This window comes from Macrosteles quadrilineatus, unplaced genomic scaffold (genome assembly GCF_028750875.1).
Source record: "Macrosteles quadrilineatus isolate MER2022 unplaced genomic scaffold, UCM_ALF_1.0 Scaffold_8__2_contigs__length_117827958, whole genome shotgun sequence".
NCBI lineage: Eukaryota > Metazoa > Arthropoda > Insecta > Hemiptera > Cicadellidae > Macrosteles > Macrosteles quadrilineatus.
The window spans coordinates 114,914,137-114,930,185 of NW_026542601.1; the positions used below are offsets into that span (position 1 = coordinate 114,914,137).

Consider the following 16,049-nt stretch of genomic DNA (forward strand, 5'->3'; position numbering starts at 1 on the left):
TAGAGTTAAAATAACTGAGAGCTAACCATCATATCGACTGGAAGGAAAATGTGTGTTTTCATCTTTACGATTTCTTGGAATGGTGGACCTGAAAGACGACAAGCATAATTTGTATTTACACAATAAACGACCATATCTTTAATTCGCAAAGCGAAAACACATACTGGGACGCCAACGTGTGTTCCATCATTCCGATTTCTTTCACCTCTGCAATCGACAGGTAATTAAGTGAGGTGTTGCTTATTTCAACCCCTAATGGAAACCCACCGCAAAACCACCCTTCCGTTATTTTCACGTAATATAACAAACTCCCTCGACTTAATTAAAATTTCAATCCACATTGTTTGTGTTTTGCCGGTTTTGTAATTAAATCTGGCCAGGGTTTAACACCACAGATTTTTATTAAATAAATATCGGATACTTGATCGATGGTTTGATTAATGTCTGATCTCCAGCGGATGATTAGCTTTTTTAATGATTCGTTGATAATTGAAAAATAATTCTCTCCGTAAAAAATGTTTGTGGTGAATAGAGTACTATAGAGTAACGCTTGCACCGGCTCCAATGATTTCCTCCAAATTGTTAGAAATATATTAGTTTTAGGCTGAACAAATTCGTGCTAGGCTCTGTTAAGAAAAAATTAGTTTTTTGTTAAAAACGTTAAATTGAATTTTAATATTTTTAACATTAGTCTTATGGGCTGTCAAGTAGCTAGGCAGTTTAACTTAAATTTACAGAATTGTAACATATGCTTGCAAAAAATCACCTACAGTACAGAACGAAACTACAAAATAAAGTACAATGGAAAAGGACATTCCTACGAATAGTATTGAGCATTGATTATATAATCTTTTGGTGGTGTATGATGTATTACTACCCAGATGAATAATTACGACTGTTTAAAAATGTAAAGTCTTTACCAGCAAAACATCATACATTAATATTTAAATAAAAGTCAAGAGAAAAGGGCAAAGACGCTTTGTAGTTTTTGACGATGCGCCGCCGGAACTGGGGTTTTCCACGATCCCGTAATTAGTTGCGATGTTCCGCGATCCCAGTGACCATTACAATAACGGTAAACAGATGTTATGTATCATTTTTATATTGCAGTCTAATCATTGTAAACTTTTTCAATATCGATTATATATTACATTTTACGATTAACATATTACTCGTCCACATGAACAAGTATGTTAGGTAAAGAATCAGTGAATGTCTACCGAAAACGAATTGGCTTTACATTATTTGTAAGCTTATAGGTTTTATTTTTTAACCACTTTAACGAATCAATCACCTTGAGCAATGCTCTGTCCCCTGTTACTTTATAATAAAAAGTGCTATATGTACATTAACTTACACATATAACACTAACCTTTCCAACAGCAAGTTAAGAATTTGCATACTGTAATCCAGTTTTTTATTGCATTCGACAAATTTAATTTGTTAAGTTGTTCTTGTACAAATATAGACGTTACAGATATTTAAATCGAATTAGTTAAGCAAACATCTTAGAAATTGGGATTCAACATTTCATTAGAACTCACAACAAAGTAAAATGTTGGATGCAAATGTTCCTATTTAAATGAGATGAATAGCATCAAGAAAATTTGAGATAGTATATGAAACTGTGATATTCTAACATCCAAATCTACTAGTGAACAGTTTCAATTTGCGCAAGCACATACATGGCAATACAGGTTTAATTTTCCGCCGATATGCAAAATAAATATCTAAGTCAGTACCACGTGTTATACATTTTCTCTTGCAAACCCATTTTTTTAGGTATCTACAACAATGACACGATCAAAAATAGCTCCTGTTGAAGAAAGTAGAAAACTATTGTTTTGAAAAGCAGAAGTGGCGTATATTTAGTCGCAGCGAGTCTGTGATCCGGTGCAGCGCTCGCATTGAAACTTTTAATAAACACTGTGAGGGTGCAATCAGACTGAAGCGTAGGCACTCAAAATAAAAATGCGAGTTCAACTCCACTCTAGATGGAATTAGTATATGCAATCCGACAAGAGTGGCGAAGTTGGCAAGCACGCTTGTTTAAAACACGTTATTGCGAATGTGCTTCAACTTCTGATCGTATACACGCACTCGATCAACAACGCAGAAAAATTCGCGTAACAAAAGTAGGTTATCAAAAATAGTTGAATTAGTAAAGATTGTAAAATTCATAGTTATAAAACTTGTGATCCAAATATTGTTTGCATGTTTTATGAAACTATATTTGTATTTAATTTGTGTACTACTAATGTTTGCACATTTTGTACCCGTTCCAATAACTTTGTATAGCTAAAATACTAGCATTTTCAATGTTCATTCCTATTTTTTCCCTATTTCGAACATCCTTGTGGCAAATAATACTTGAGAAAAAAGTGCTAAAACGATTTTTATTTAGAATTCGTGTATGCAATAGTATAATTTATGATATACTAATTTATGACTTAATCTCTTGTTTCTTATCAATGAATCCTTATATTTATACTAAGTTACCTCCACCATAAAACAGTTTTGATAATTGCAGTACTTAAACCTAGTATGATTTGTCAGTTTTGTTAGCTCGCAGGCTTTGGCTACCATTGAACTCTTGAGCCGATTAAAAGCTTACCACTGCAGAGGCAGAGTGACCCTAACATGTGTAATTGTGAAGAACACAACAATCCAGCTTTTTTGGCAAAGCTGCTTTTCTGTTTTCAATTTCAACGTGAACTGTACTTAAGACTTGAAAATCCAAAAGTTGGGCTTTGTTTGTTTGAATGATCTATATTATATTACATTACAATTATTAAGATTTCATTTTTTTTAGCAAAGCAAGGAGTGAGCCGGTACAGTACAAAGGTAAACTGTACTGATAAATTTCAGTGGCAGTGACCAAGATCTGAACCCACGACATCGCTACCTTGGGCCCGAAGTCCGTGACGCTACCGACTGAGCCACCGACTCACCAAATTTAGGGCTATTTGCTTTTTAGGGATTGAACTTTCGTGAAAGCTGTCCCCAGGTGTAACATTATAAGATGTTATTCATATGAGTATTATGATTTTCTCATCCTTTCTGTAAGAAATATGAAGACATTGTTATTTTCATTCGATTGTACTGTATGTTAATAGTTATTTGTGCAACTAGTGAGAAAAGTGAGCAATTGACTCACTCGAGAGAAATCCTTACTCACGAGCCGTAGGCGAGTGAGGAATGGTTTCTCGAGTGAGGCATGAACTCGAGTTGCACATTATACTTTTCCTACAGTTACCATAAAACAAAAACATTTGTGAAGAAACATGAAGAAACATAACCTATTTTTACACAAAAGTGAACTTTTAATATAACATTTAATGTGAAGTGACAAATACAACAGTACAACAGCTGACCAGCTGATTTACAGCCAGTGCTGCCAACGTATTTCGCGCGCATACGACGTTGCCTGCATGTTACGCGCTCACTATTTCGTGCCTTCACGTTGCAAATCTGGAGTGAGACAAAGTAATTAGAGTGAGACAATGTTAACATTGTCTCACTGGTGAGCGAATCGGCCACTTTGCTTTCTCAAATCAGTGAGAGAACATGTACATTGTTAGGTAACTGTAGGAAAAATAATTGACAGGGACCTTTCTTCGTCAGATACAGGTTTTGTTTCAGATTTGAAAATGCAGTACATAAGATTTAAGTTTTGTTGTGTTGGGATGTTTTAGTACATTTTTATTTTACATTGTTAATTATTGTTAGTTTAATCAATCTATTCTTGTAAATACTTTTAAGGATAACATAAACTTTGTTTAAACTATTTGCTTTTTCATATTTGTTATACACAACTAACAAATGTATCACTGTCAATTTTCTCAATTCTATTTTGATTTCTTAGAAATGTATTTCCTGGAAAGGAAATTAAAAATATCCCAATGAATTATAATTTTGTAAAACCTGCAACACAAAATAAGATTTTGATTTGAAATATATTCGTCCTGTGTACTGTGAATAAAACAAACATATTGGAAAATGATATCCTCATTATTACTTACGTAGATGAAAACTGCAAGACTTTTTGCAACAAATAAAACCCCCAACCACTTGACTTAATGGGCTGACCATTTATAGCACCATAACACCTGAGCCAATGCAATAAAAGTGACTTGGCGAAGGCTATTGTTTTGCTGTTACATTTTGCAGAGCATTGTCACTTTGTTAATCCATTACGTTGAGTCAATACCACAAAGAAACACCTGATTACAGGGTAGTAACAGCCGTTAACCAACACAAGCTATTAAATAAGCTGTTTTAATTGTTTGGTGTGACGTGATAGTCATTGATATACGCCTTTAATCTAAAATACACTTTATAATGTATTATAGAAAGCATTAATAACACATGATTTTAGTAGTCCTAAATAGAGCCGAATGGAATTTTCACAGCTGGACTAACTCTTCACGATAAAAACAAATATTTATAATAGGAATTATTTTTACACATGGACGTAGAATATACTACACATGAGTTTTATAATGTATTTTACTATTAATTATGTGAATATTAAACAATCACTAAGTTTGGTAACACTTATTTTTTGAACCAATCTAAATTTAGTATAACATTGTTTTTGGCCTTAAAATATTCACATTGATTAAAATGTAACTGTGGTCGGTATTATCAGTGACTGGTTGCAAACTTCACATAATATTAAATTTTCCGTTTTAATTATGAGTTATGGAGCAAGACCACAACAGTCATTTACTACATAAACAGAACATCATCAGTAATTTTTTAACAAATTAATTGTAGTTGTAAGAAATCTTAATGATAGATTAATATTTAACGTCAATCGAAATACGTAAAAGTAATAACAAAATGTCTGTGAATATTTTGTTTTAAGCAATTCTCCCTGTAGTTGGATACTGTAAAAACATCTGTATCCAGATTACAGGGGTAAAAGCGACTTAATACTTCCCCTAGAAAAACAAATACCGATAATATTTTTCTTCTAGGGCTTTTAAGGTTAGGTCCTTTGAGGTCATGTTTCGTTTCCTTGTCTTGAAAGTTGATAGAAAATATAGTAACATAAAAATATGCTATTCAAACATAAGTATAAATTGTATAAGCAACCAAAACAGTATACTTAACGCCTTTAAAGACACTTAAAATATTTATATTTAAAGGAAATCTACTAAGAAAAATATTAAAGATAGATTTAATATTACTCGGAGTGTATGACGCAATAATGGTGGCCAGGTGTGCTCCGCCATAACCGCCTTACCATCAACCGGACTGCAGCACGTTTACAGCAATAGGGGGTTTTCTGCGGAGCTTGTAAAAACGACTGTTTCAACCCTTTTTATTGCTTCTATAAAGATTTTATATTTTAATGCTACCAAACAACCCCCGTAAATGGAAAATTAGTGTTGCAACTAATAGCTCGATGTATGATTTCGGTTATATGATTTTCAGTTTTTACGGATTTAGATAATGGTTGGTGTATTTGGGTTGAAACGACTGTCGTTCACTTTTTGCACTAAAGTTTGGTGTATAAAAAATATGATTTCTGCTTAACAATTTAATGTAAACACTATACCTATGACAAAGGTAATCTATTTTAGCAACCTATGTTGCCATCTTTATAACCGATTTAGTCGGACATAGATTGCCGAAATATATTACATTTAATGCAACATGTATAATATGAATACTACAGTGTTGTGTGGTACGATTAATGTTTTTATAAAGTGTGAACGAACTACACGTTGTGTAAAATGATTATTATAAAGTTATTTTTTTTATATACGACATAAGCTTTCAAAAGTATCCATGAACTACCATGAACTAACCACTTAAGTAATAAAATACTTAATCTATGAAATTCGACGATTAAATTCTTTTGGATAACATCACACACTGTGGTGAGAGATTTTTGCTGGATCTGAATAAAGAGAGACAACAAAATTGAGTGAGATAACTTCTTTGGCTTTGTTTCTTGCTAGTTAATAGTAGCCATTTTTTTTAGCAAGGACCATTTTAAGAATTTTTTTAGCCATCCCTAATCATTAACAGCTTGGTCATGGTTTGATTTTCAAAAACATAATAGTTTTACCCTAATCAAGCTTGGATTACAAGACAAGTACTATTATACTACGCACATATTTGTACCATAACATACTATATCTAAAGGTAGCCGATTTGGTTTTACAAAAATGAAGCCAAGTCGATTTGAACAAATGAAAAGTAATGAGTTTTAGTAGGAGGCTCGTTTTAGCCAGCACGAAGGACTTCAAATCCGTGGTAGCGATGTTCTGGGTTAGCGTTCGTGTGATTAATTAATTTTATCAGTGCAGTTTACGCTTGTATTCTACCTGATCAACCCTAATCTACTGTATACCACGCACAGGTATGATACCTGTGGATGGGTTAAAGCATGTTAAAATAGGGTCGAACCTCAAAGAAATAAACCACGCTAGAATATTACGTCTTAAGTTGTATTAACCACTGGAGATTTAGGGGTAGTCAAAGCTATGTACACTGTACGGTATTGTTAAATCATGCTTGGCCTAATATCTAAAGTATTGAAATAAACTGTGTTAGCAATATGACACATACCTTCTCCCATTAGCCTGTCAATAACCTTTATCATTGCTAAGTAGTCGGAGTATTAATGATACTTTATAGAGAACAACACAAAAGCTGTAATAACTTTTTAAACGTAATTTTTACAGCAATGAGGACTTGCAATGTTTTGTTTAGAAATATAAGAACCTTAACATAATCATTTTAATCGAAAAGGGGTTTTTTAAATTCAATTTCCTGTTTTTTACGTTTTTGTTGGGGAAAACAATAGAAGTTGCAATAACATTGGAACCGTATCTTAAAAAGTAATAGAGTTATGCCATTTTCTTCAGAATTTAAAGGCTTATAACATACTAAAGTTTTATCAAGCTCGTTTGGGCACTTAAAGAGAAAATTCAATTTTTCCGTTATTTTATGGGTTTGTATGAAACAATCACCATTAAAATAAAAATTAAAAAACAAATGAAAAAACCCCAAAGATACCATGGATTAGTCCTACGTAGCAAATTCCACCAAAAACGGAAAACAGGTAGTGTGGCCTGTAGCTCTGTACACATCCACACACATGGACAGACATAACTTCGAAAATGACTTTTTCGGGTTCTGGAGGGGCCAAAACGGATATATACACTCAAAACTCAAACTCGAAAACTCTGACGAAAACAATACTTTCTCCATATACTATGAGAGGAAGAAAGTAAAATGCATGTTTGATGGAAGGATATTGCTAGTTCTAGAATCAATTGAGTTGACACTGACCTCTCCGAGTACTCGCCCTCCGCGCGGGCGATGCCGGCCATCTCGCTGAACACATATATCCTGGATGACCCTCTGTACCACTTGATGCTGTGGAGGTCACCACATGTCTCCGTGTTGACCGAACATGGCAGTTGTATCGTCTCTCCCACCAGACCTTTCATGTCACGCTGCTTTACGCCTGCAACAACAACAACAACAACATAAGTACTGCGGCACAACACATTCGCTATAGGTATTGTTGTTGTGGACAACATTACATCACAACTGTCGAATACATAATGGAGAATAAGCACAAAATAAACAATCGTTAGCAAGAATGTTTTGCCAACAAATATCTTGTGACTTACAATTTAAGACACGTTGAATACAAATACAAATTTCTCAGTACAAAAGGAAAGGGTTCAATTTATGTACAAAAATCAGAAGCTTGGACTACGTTTCCTGATTAAAATTTGAAATCACCTCACTTGAAATGCTATTGATGTACTAATAGACGAAAAATGCACTAGTGTTGTAATAATTTCATACCCAATTGTTTCTATAACTAAAGAACCATCATAAAAGAAAGAAAATAAAATCGTTATCTAAGTATAGAACATAAACCACAAACAAAAGCTTTGGTCACAATTGCTAATGGGCTCTGCTTTCAGTTGGTTCGATTACTTTCTTTAAAAGGACTGTTATAACAGTACAGTACAGCAATAAGAGTAAGATTATCTATAGTACATGACAGTAAATGCTTAAACGTCAAACTTGTGGATTTTTGCTATCAATAATTGTCGCTGTCTGTAGTTTTGTTGCTAAAATTTGACTGCCCCTTACGAATGAATTTTTTTACTAGCTATTTCACAATCCCTTCCCGGAAAGCGCCCTTACAAGTCAAGTACGTAAGGGTGCTTGCATCTCCCTTACAAGTAAGAATGAAGGTGTATGGAAATAGGACCCATAAACTTGGTTATTTGTTTTAATTACGATAGTTGAAGCTCTGGTTCAACGGAATCGTGTTTTTAGCTTCAAAATGTACTTATTTTCTCAATGAAGCGAGAAAGTGGTTTGTGTTATTCATAATTAATTGATGGTGTAGTTAATTTTAAAAATTCAAACTAAAAAAGGTTTACTTAGAAGTTACATTTTATTCGAAGACAAATATCTGTACAAATTTTAGTCTAAATGACATTTCTAGAATATGAATCAACAATAAGCCTTTTGGTGAAATAATGACAAATGCTGTAACAAATATTATTTAACATTAGAAAGGTAAGATTGTTACTCTAAGTGAAACATTTCTTAAAAGAAGCAACTACGAAACTATTATTTTTTCAAAAGAAGAAAATATTTCATTTTATAATATTTGTTAACACTGATTGACATGCAACAGTCACCATTTTGTTTTGTAGATCGTAGTATTAGGTTTCCGAAATCATAGGACTGCAGTTACATTTCCGACAGCCATAGCTCCAAAATCATAACTCAAACGACCGCAACTCCGAGAGCCATAACTCCAGAGTAGTGTTTGCTATTAAATTTCCGACACAATTCTGACAATAACTACGGAAGTAATCTTACCAACTTTATCCCGTAAAAACACAAGACGTGCACAACACTGCTTACGTGTACTTGCTTTCTACTATACTTCTTGCTTGGGTTCCATTTAAACGTCGAAAAAAGGGCTTAGGTACAATAAAACCTGCCAACTGTCGATTGGTGTGTTTAGTTCATATAGTTGAGGATTTATAGCTTTAAAGTTGGGGTTTTGAAAATATTGCATATGCAAACCACATAAGACGGTCATAACAATAAAAGTATAATGGAACAAAGATCATGTCAAGAAATGGCTTTTAAAAGTCTATTTCTAGCAAGAAAAAAAACACTGCTCTAGTCATTTTAACGAAAGTAGTATCAAGGAAAACTTTAGTGTACGTTCACATGTTGCTCCCTTTGTAGAATTTCACAGATTTTAGGGTTTTTAAATACTATAAGGACACTTGTTTGATTTAAATCAATCAATCCTGTAAAATATAGGACTCTTGAAAAAATTAACGGTGGAGTTGGTTTGTAACTTTGTAGGAGAAGACTTAAGCTACTATCTTTCAAAACTTCCATTAGCGTAATCATTGTAATACTGTATTATAAAGCTGAAAGCTTGTGTATTTGTTTAGGGCTCAATAACGCACCAACTACAGGTTGCATGTAGCTTAAATTATGCATGATGAAAGCTCAAAATAATTTTTGGACTCTACCCAATTGGCTATGTAGTTCCCCGTGTTTATCCTATGCATATTCATATTTAAAAATAATCAAATAATATTGACAGATGTTTTAACAAACAAATAGGTAAACAAATATGTTAGACTAGCAGAGTACCCGTCCTTCGTACGGGGTTGGCATATAAGTATCAAATGCGTATAGCAGTTATGAGTGAGGACATGGTTTAAGAAATTTCGGTTCTTTTTTAAGTTCGTTCGCTACGCTCACTCACCTTTAGGTTGGAGCTCGTTCGCTGCGCTCACTTTCCTTCAGGTTAGCTCGTTCGCTACGCTCACTTGCCTTCAGGTTAGCTCGTTCGCTACGCTCACTCGCCTCCAGGTTGAAGTTCGTTCGCTACGCTCACTCACCTTTTGCTGTTGTCATAAATGTAAAAGAAATAATAGTGCTAGTGCTGCACCCTGTTGGTAATCCTTGTAACTTTTAATGCTATTGAACATCATAGAACAGAACCAACTTGTTTAATTGGAACAGCTGTTAAGATTCATTAATTCCATTTCTCATAAGGTTAACATGGGAAACTCCAGAGCCACTGGGGCGGAGCCCCGAAGGATTTTTGGGATAAAAATATGCCTATATGTTAATCGGGAATGTGAGCTATCATCATGCCAAATTTCATCCCGATCCGACCAGTAGTTTTTAGATTAGCTCATACAAACACACACACAGACACCACCTCTTCTTTATAATAGTATAGATAGATAGATAGATTTCACCATGTTCAATAGCACTAAAAAGTTACATGGTTTAACAACAGAGTGCATCACAGTTATTTGTTTGCTTCTACCTGTTGCAAAGTACTAGTAGAGTAAATAATCAAAGAAATAAAAGCGGTACTTTGGGATTATAACGTCCACACCTAAAACTGTTACCCATAGGTTAGGTTAGGTTTGGTTAGGTTAGGATAGGTTAGACTTGGTTAGGTTAGGTTATCTTCCGGTTATCTTATCCTAACCAAACCTAGTCTAACCGCAACCTAACAGATGGGTGACCTAAACTCATGTGTGCACACGCACAGGGTTACCTAGGAGTTGTAACCTAACCCAATTCAGGTGTAGTCGGTATAATACTTAAGTACCATAAAATCAAAACCCAAAGTTATTTCACCTTTTTCACTTCATCCCTCGACCATTTCATGTTCACCCACAAGACCTTCCCCAGGTGTGTCAAGGGAGAAGAACGCTAACATTGCAACGTGCGGAGGGGAGTAAACTTAGGGGTGAGGTAATGTCACCCTCCATTTGTCTCGGACCTCTCGCCGCTTTCATCGGTTGAAATAACCACATCAGGGGTGGGACAGGGGTTGTTTGGGCCATTATTTATACATCACCCCGCACATCAGTAGCCTGGATACTTAAGTTGCATCAACACCCTTGAACGTGTACGTCTTCAATTTACAGTGACGTTTAAATGCCTATTTTGTGTTTGAGATTAATATTGCCTATAAAACATATCCTTTGTATTTGTTTTAATAGACTCAAAACGTGTACATTTGCACAGAAAAATGTTTTATGATAGTTTGCCAAGAAAAAAGACCTCGAAAAGTGATTCTTGTTTGAAAAGTAATGTGAAGAATATTTTTAATTATCAGTTAATAACCTGCCTACTATACAATGGATCCTTTGCGTTATTCCTTTTTTATTTAGGTACCTTTTCTTGTATTATAATTTTAATAAATAGAGGGTCAAAATATGTAATTACTAGCAGATTACCCATCCTTCATATGGGGTTGGCATATAAGTATAAAATTCTTATTGCTGTTATGGGAGAGGACACGGTTTTAAGAAAATTTGGTTGTTTTAATAATTTAAACGGCATGCTATATCAACCACATGCTATGCACATCTACCACAGCCATAATGTTCTACCACTAAACCTCAACCATAGAAAAAGAGTAAAGTTCTCATTCTGCACCACAGCTGTTTGTTGCTATTTGGTTCAAATTAGCTGTTACCATAAATGCAAAAAATAATAATGCTGTTTTGTAGTTGAAACAGCTGACAAACTTCTTTGATTCCTTTTAAATTTAAACTAGAGGTCGTCCAGTGGTCGAAACTCGACCAAAAGTATTTAATGTACAGACTTCTTTATTTTCATTCTACACTTTGAATAGAACATGTGATTGGAGTTTCCTTCGTTTGTTTTGATTTTCTGTTTATATTTCGTTGTTATTTCGTCACCAGCATGGCAACTCATAATATCCATGTTAAATTTTTCAAAATTTTAAATTCATTTTTTGTGCTTATTTTTGAGCCTATTTTAATTTATAAAGGGATTCTGCACACCTACAGGAAAATAGCTTTCTAACAGTATGCGTAGATTTTCCCTACGATGCACACGAGCTGAGAAAAAAGGTTTTAAAGAAACATGTTTGCCTATTAATATAGACGAGAGGTCGTCCAGTGGTCGAAACTCGACCAAAAATATGTAATGTACTCACTTAACTATTTTCACCCCACACTGTAAATAAAACATGTGATTGGAGTTTCCTCCATTTGTTTTGATTTTCTGTTTATATTTCGTTGTTATTTCGTAACCAGCATAGCAACGCATAAGATCCATGTTATTTTTTTACAACTTTTAAACTTATTTTTTGTGCTTATCTTTGAGCCTATTTAAATTTATAAAGGGATTCTGCACACCTACAGGAAAATAGCTTTCCAACGGTATGCGTAGATTTTCCCTACGATGCACACGAGCTGAGAAAAAAGGTTTTAAAGAAACATGCTTGCCTATTAATATATAGATAGATATAGATATAGATACTCTTAAGGTTAAGATGTGAAACTCCAGAACCACTGGGACAGAGCCCGAAAGGATTTTTTAGATAAGAATGCATTTATCTGTTAATTGGGAATGTGAGCTATCGTCATATCAAATTTCAACCCTGTCGGTTTAGTATTTTTCGCATCTATTTGTCATACACATCTATCCATCCATCCATCCATACATCCAAACTTTCTCACTTTTAATATTAGTAGGATAACAACTACATGTGACTTTTCGTTACTTTATTTAGTTCGTAAATGGCTTTTTGTCATATCAGGGTATTTTTATCAATCATGTTCAACATTTTTAACCCTCAATACTACGATGGTTTTTTAATAAATTCCCTATTTTTTTTTAAATAACCGCACATACAGATAGATAGTATGTGAAATATGTGTCTGAATATTTTTAAGGTATCAATAATTTAAACAAAATTTTGAAGAAGATTCATAAGTTTCGATCCCAACCTAATGATAGATTTAGGTAACACAAATACTAATTTAAAACATAACAAGAATTTCAAAAATATATGGTTACATGATATTAGCTTACACGAAGATTTTCCCTGTTAAAACTGATAGAGTTTGTCTTTATGCGTGTAAACTAGCTGTTCTGAATTATATTCAGATTTAATCGACCACTTGATTTCCGTACTAACCCGGGCTAACAGCTAGTATGATAATTATTTATAAAAATAAAACGGTATTTAGAACATCCAAACCAGCTCTTAGATTATTCAGCCTGCATAGTGTTTGGGATGTAATAACTGGTTATTAAAAGTCTAATGTTTTGTATGCTAACATAAACATTCGTTTACAAATGAATTAAAAGCAAAAATGAGTCTATCATCACGCGAATAATTTACACCCTTGGTAACTTTTCAGACAACAGCGCTGTTGAGTTTGGTTCGGCAAAGCCTAACGACGTCATCAATGTCCTTTGCAACGAATACAAAGGTAGACTATGACGCCAAAACTACGGAACTACTGACCCTATAGGTAACAATGCTTTGTGCTGGGTAACCAAAGTGCTCTACAAACTCTCTATGTTGCACTCAAAAGCAAAAATAACTTGATGTTCGAAAATTGTTTTATGGAAATAACCATGCCATATGACGAGTTATCATTGGGCAAAGTCAAATGAGTTATATGCCTCACTACTATTATATTACAAGCTAATCCGTGTTTACCATGTTTACAATAAAATACAGTTTTGTATTTGAATGTAAAAGGGTAAAATAAAACCATGGAAAGGTAAGAAAACAATATATAAAATGATTATATTACGATATCATTTGCCATACTATTACAATTTTATTTCAATAAAAGTTTCAGTGCAATAATTGCCAAGTGACTTAATCTTAAACCTTACTTCATAGGAGTTTTTCGATGGTTTTAACCTTGATCATAGCTTTTCGGACTTTCCCTTGATCATTAAACCTTTATAAAAACAATCTGCTTTAAGAAACAGCTGATCGTACTCAGTAACAAAGGTGCAGAGTGTGTCTCACTCATCATTATATTTCATCATATATATCTGTGTAAAATTACGTAGTCGGGAGGAGCTTCTACAATAGTACATTATGGGCATATCCCCACACCCTAGGCTCAAATCAGTGGTACTTTAATACTTTCTTGTAAGATAGCACCCATACAAAGTAGGTATTTTAAGCCAAGTATGAATGGAGATTAGTGTAGGATGAGTGGGAGCGATCTTGTAGTCATGTTAGTGCATAAGGTAATGTGCAAAGCAGTTTAAGGTCAGATTACGGAATCCTCATGTCCAAGGATTTAAAGGGAGGACTGTATTTGAAAACTTTGCTAAATAGACCATAACCAGTAAAACCATAATACACGTTTAAAAGCTAAATAATTAATAGTTTTTCAGACACAAGTTAAGGATGGTTTGTTATAAGCTTTACGAGGTTCGAAATAGTTTTGGGTATAGTTAAAACATACGTTGGTATTATATTTAATTACTTTAAGGGACTGTTTAGCTTATTTGAGCCCATATTCGATTTTGAAGTACGGATACCAGTGTTGGTTTTAAAACAAATTTAAAAATCCAACGTTTATTCGCATTTTCCACAACAATATCCCAACAATTACATCCATTCCATTCAAACACCTCAAGGTATTGTTCGGGTCGTATGTCGTGTCAACAGCGTCCCCTGAGACAATACTCCGGGATGCATACAGTCGATAGCTCAACCCCAGTCGAAACATAAATCCTACCCTTGAGTTGCGACCCTCCGTGATTTAGCCCCAACCCCTGAGGCAGCTCTCATTAAAAGGTCCCCGTTCGTACTAACCTCGTTTCCTCCGGTTATAGTGCTCATGACATTACACGAAACGGTCGACTGCTTTACGATTTAGAGCCGTTCAAGTGAATTCTGGAGGGAATGACGTAGATGTGTACTGGAGTGTTTGGGGAACTGGCATAGAGATCTGGAGGTTGCTGGTTCGATCTTAAGACAGGTTTTCAGTTATTTTGACGCGTCCGAGTTGAAGAGATGTTCGTAGCAGTTGGATTTTTAAAGTGATACTTACTGAAAAATCATAGAGGGAATAATATTATACATTTGTACAATTCGTTGGATAAAACAATCAGCATTCTAAAAAGTGGCAATTAGCTAGGTCATTGGCTTTATGTGGTTAAGTCATGTGAGGAGAATGGAAGTATCTAAAGGTTTTTACAAAATGCACTGATAAAAATAGTTAAAACTGAACATAACTGGAGCTTTTACCTATATAATTTAATTAGTGATCCCAAAATAAACATAGAATTTAGAAAAGTATGCCTATTTTATTACATTCAGGCAATAGTTTATGAGTATTTGCTTATCGTAACGTGTTTACATGTAAACATAACTAGCTAGTATGTACACAAGTTTTAATTTAGTTTCATATTTGCAATGCTTCACCGTATTTGCAATTAAAATCTCAATTGATTTACAATGTTACATGAATTCAAGTTAAATTTAATAATAACTTTTCACAATATATCACTATCAAGTGTATTGTATCCAGATAATTCAAACAAATCGAAACAGAGTAATATATGACGAATTGAGTTTTTTTAGAAATATAAATTGTTTTACCTATGTTTGAGCATTTGTCTTTTCTTGGAATGATAATAAACTGAAAGTATAACCAAACTATATTGATATAATCAATGTACCGGTAATTAATTTTGTACTCTTTCATAATTTAATTGACCAGCTGATCTTTTAAATATGTTTGTTTATTTTTTTCGTTCTTTGTTATTGTTTTGATTTGAAAATAGTGATATTAAATTGAGGTGCTGCAGACATGCCACGAAGAAAACAGTGAACACTTTGAACCTATAGACAATAAAGAAAGTACATAGATGCAATGATGTGAAAAGATTAAATTTCAACCACTTTTATCTAGACGGGCAAGTATGTGTTCTACTTTCAGTGATTTGAATCTTAGCTGTCTTTGCACAACATCACAGCTGTGCTAAACCCTATTACTATAAGAAAATGTAGCCAAACCTAGATTTTAGCTGACCACTTTTGACCTGAATAAGTTAGCACCCAAATGCACAAGGACATGACACAGGTTGTGTTTTCTTTTTACAGTGAAGCATATTGTATAATTGATTAGCGTGCAGATTTGGAAGGCAGGAAGATGAGACGGTAAACCAATATGTGCCGGGACTCAGAGCACTTGCAGGTCGAT

At 34.0% G+C, this 16,049-nt stretch overlaps 1 protein-coding gene across 10 annotated transcripts in view; it reads right to left on the reverse strand.

The window, feature by feature from the left end:
* Nucleotides 1-16,049, reverse strand: part of LOC128999884 (hemicentin-2-like) — a 397,910-nt gene that overhangs the window by 78,851 nt on the left and 303,010 nt on the right. For all 10 annotated transcript variants that reach the window (XR_008491326.1, XM_054426630.1, XM_054426626.1 and 7 more), the window contains one exon: nucleotides 7,312-7,489. Coding sequence is in view for 9 of the 10 variants with exons in the window: in XM_054426630.1 (XP_054282605.1) it covers nucleotides 7,312-7,489 (178 nt within the window). In the remaining variant the exon portion in view is untranslated. The remainder of the gene's footprint in view (nucleotides 1-7,311; nucleotides 7,490-16,049) is intronic.